The sequence below is a fragment of the Lipotes vexillifer genome, unplaced genomic scaffold, assembly GCF_000442215.2.
Source record: "Lipotes vexillifer unplaced genomic scaffold, Lipotes_vexillifer_v1.1 scaffold564, whole genome shotgun sequence".
NCBI lineage: Eukaryota > Metazoa > Chordata > Mammalia > Artiodactyla > Lipotidae > Lipotes > Lipotes vexillifer.
Window position 1 is genome coordinate 9,264 of NW_006787829.1, and position 2,849 is coordinate 12,112.

General features: G+C 36.6%; 1 protein-coding gene across 2 annotated transcripts in view; it reads left to right on the forward strand.

Moving 5' to 3' along the window:
- Positions 1–2,849, forward strand: part of NETO1 (neuropilin and tolloid like 1) — a 93,035-nt gene that overhangs the window by 853 nt on the left and 89,333 nt on the right. For both annotated transcript variants that reach the window (XM_007460860.1, XM_007460861.1), the window contains exons 2-3: positions 1,597–1,650; positions 1,890–2,024. In XM_007460860.1, the coding sequence (XP_007460922.1) occupies positions 1,597–1,650; positions 1,890–2,024 (189 nt within the window). The remainder of the gene's footprint in view (positions 1–1,596; positions 1,651–1,889; positions 2,025–2,849) is intronic.

Here is a 2,849-nt window from a genome sequence, read left to right on the forward strand (position 1 = left end):
GGGGAATTGGAGGAAAATAGTGTCAGAAGTCATCGAGTAAACGGCAGTGTAAGAAAATATATGGTGGAAATCTCACAGTTTTATAAAGCAAGGATTAGGGTGGCTATGCCACGCAAAGGACCGGCTTTGCCGCTGTGTTAATCACAGCACACGCTCCACAACGTGATGCCAGCAGAACAGGAAAAGCTGAGTGAAAACACCCAAACTCCAGCTTGATACTGATGGCTGTACACCCGGGTGTGTGCGCGTGCGTGTGTGTAGGTGTAGAAACACGGCAAGTTAAAGTAAGACTTTTGTTTTCCTACCTGAACACAGACAATAGCAACGACTGATATTTTAATCTAAAAGCAGACAGCCAGGCTAGAGTACAAAGTACAATAATTGACATCATTTCTCAAATACTAATAGCAAGGCCCACATACTTTTCCTGGAATAATCTTTAAGCATAAATTTGTAAGATCCTGTAGTGAGCTTTAGTTAAGGAAAGCATTGTGAATTATACCTTCCCTTTTCCAAATGCGTTTTTAAGTGGATGTATGATTATACACCTAATGGAACTTAGGGCTTTTAGGTAATCGAGCAACAAAGTCAATAATAAAAACAGAAATAGAGAATGAAAAATCAGAAATTATGAAGACTAGATGACTTTCATGCTTTTCTCAGTTTTAGGCTTTGCAAAAATATTAAGTAAATCAAGGATATGGAAGTAAAACAGAAGGGCAAGTTTCAGTGGTCTTCATAGATTTACTGTTAAGTTACAGATCAGAGGCTCTTTCTGATACTGGAAAAACTGACTCAGTAAAATGCTTAGAGAAATAACCTTTCTCAAAATTATAAAATATTTCTGGATAATACTAAATATTAAATCAAAGTTAAGGCTAGAAGAGATTAATTTCAGAGCTTAGAAAATGCTGAGGGCTGGGGTTACTTGGCAGTTCATCATTTTATAAGAAATATTTTTAATTATGCTGCTTAATGCCGTCAATCCACATTAGTCAGTTTTTCTTCTGTTCCCCTCCCCCGACCTGCCATAGGATTTTACCTAAGTATTTATTTTCTAAAACACAGTAACATGGTTGATGAAAATACAACTTTTCCTTTTCACCCTTTTACCTGCTGTCCCTCTTTCTTCCTTTAGAGATGCTAGCAAGGTCATTCACAAAGAGCAGCTCAGACATACTCCTGAAATCCTGCTGTAATGGGACATTAGTAGGTGACAATATTAACTGTTTGGTCTTGAAGTCTGCATTTGCCTTAGGAGTTTGGGTCTCAGCCATTCCTAACTGGCATTACTTCCTGAGGAGATTCCTACTGTTTGGTCTTGAAGTCTGCATTTGCCTTAGGAGTTTGGGTCTCAGCCATTCCTAACTGGCATTACTTCCTGAGGAGATTCCTAAGTTGTCCTGATTTGTACAATTTATCAGTACAAATTTGTACATTTTATCAGTTTTTGCAAGTTCTGAGTCTCCTCGGAACAGTTAAAAGTGATAAAGTAATCTCCTTTGATATCATTTTATCTTTAAATTGTTATGTTGTTATAGAATTTGATCATTTCGGTGTACATTAAGCTTTCTAATTTTTCTTTTTTTGTTTCAGTTGTAGCAAGTTTAATCATCCTCCATTTTTCTGGGGCAACCAAGCAAGGAACAGGTGTGTCTCTTTGGAAAAATGCAAGTGGAAGACCTCCAATCACTTGCATTTTCCTATTTTCCCCACATTCTTAATATTCCAGAATATCTGAGCATTTTATAGTGTGTATAATTGATTGGTTTTGACTAAGACAGCATTTAGAAGTTAATTTACTAATGGATATTGTAAGAATGTCCTCTCTATTTTTAGTTTTATAAAAAATTGGATAATGGCTTTAAAAAAAATTTTTTTTTTTCCAGAAAAGCAAAGCACCTCAGAAACGAAGTCTGTGCAGTGTGGAAGTTGGACAAAACATGCAGACGGAGGTGTCTTCACCTCTCCGAACTATCCCAGCAAGTACCCCCCTGACCGGGAGTGCATCTACATCATAGAAGGTGAGGAAGCCAGTGCCAGAGCTGGAGAAAACATTCAGCCAAATCTGGCTACCTCTAAGCTTTGGATGGACAATATGCATATACACATTACAAAAATTGGTTTTGGAAACCATACACATAAATACCTCTGAGTGAATCAAATAGCTGTAAAATCTGGGGTCCAGCTAGTTATTGAAATTATTAGTAATGGTTTATAAACAGGTAAATTCTGGGAAATAAAAAGAAATCAGCAACAGTTTATTTCGCAGTTCATGTAACTGATTTGGAATTCTACATTAATGGAATGGATGCATGGTTGGCATAATAGTACCTAATGTGTAACAATTTTGGCAACTAGTATTTTTTTGGCTTAGTAATTAGTAGAATAATGTATACATTTGTTATTTTTCTCTTAAATAATATGAAGCACAAAAAACATATTCTCGTCAGAAGTACATCTATGATCATATTTTCCAAATGTCAATCTGAATAGCAGTTGCCTTAGTCTGTGCTCACAAGTGATATTTTCGTACTTTCATGCCAAAGTCAGGATTCCAAATGATGATGCTTCTTTTCATCATTTTTTCCCCAGCTTGAAGGATAAAAAGTGCTGAAAAAGGGATTCAGTTCTCTTTGAACATTTTCCATTTCCATTACCCTTGTAGACACGGCTCTATTAAGGATGATACTGATACATGAACATTTCATCTAGTGATAGAAGTTTTCAGTATTATGTGTTAGTACTTAATAGCCCAAAACTTTCAACCTCCCCAACCCCTGTGTTCCCCCAACACACACACACACACACACACACACACACACACACACACACACACACACAGAGAT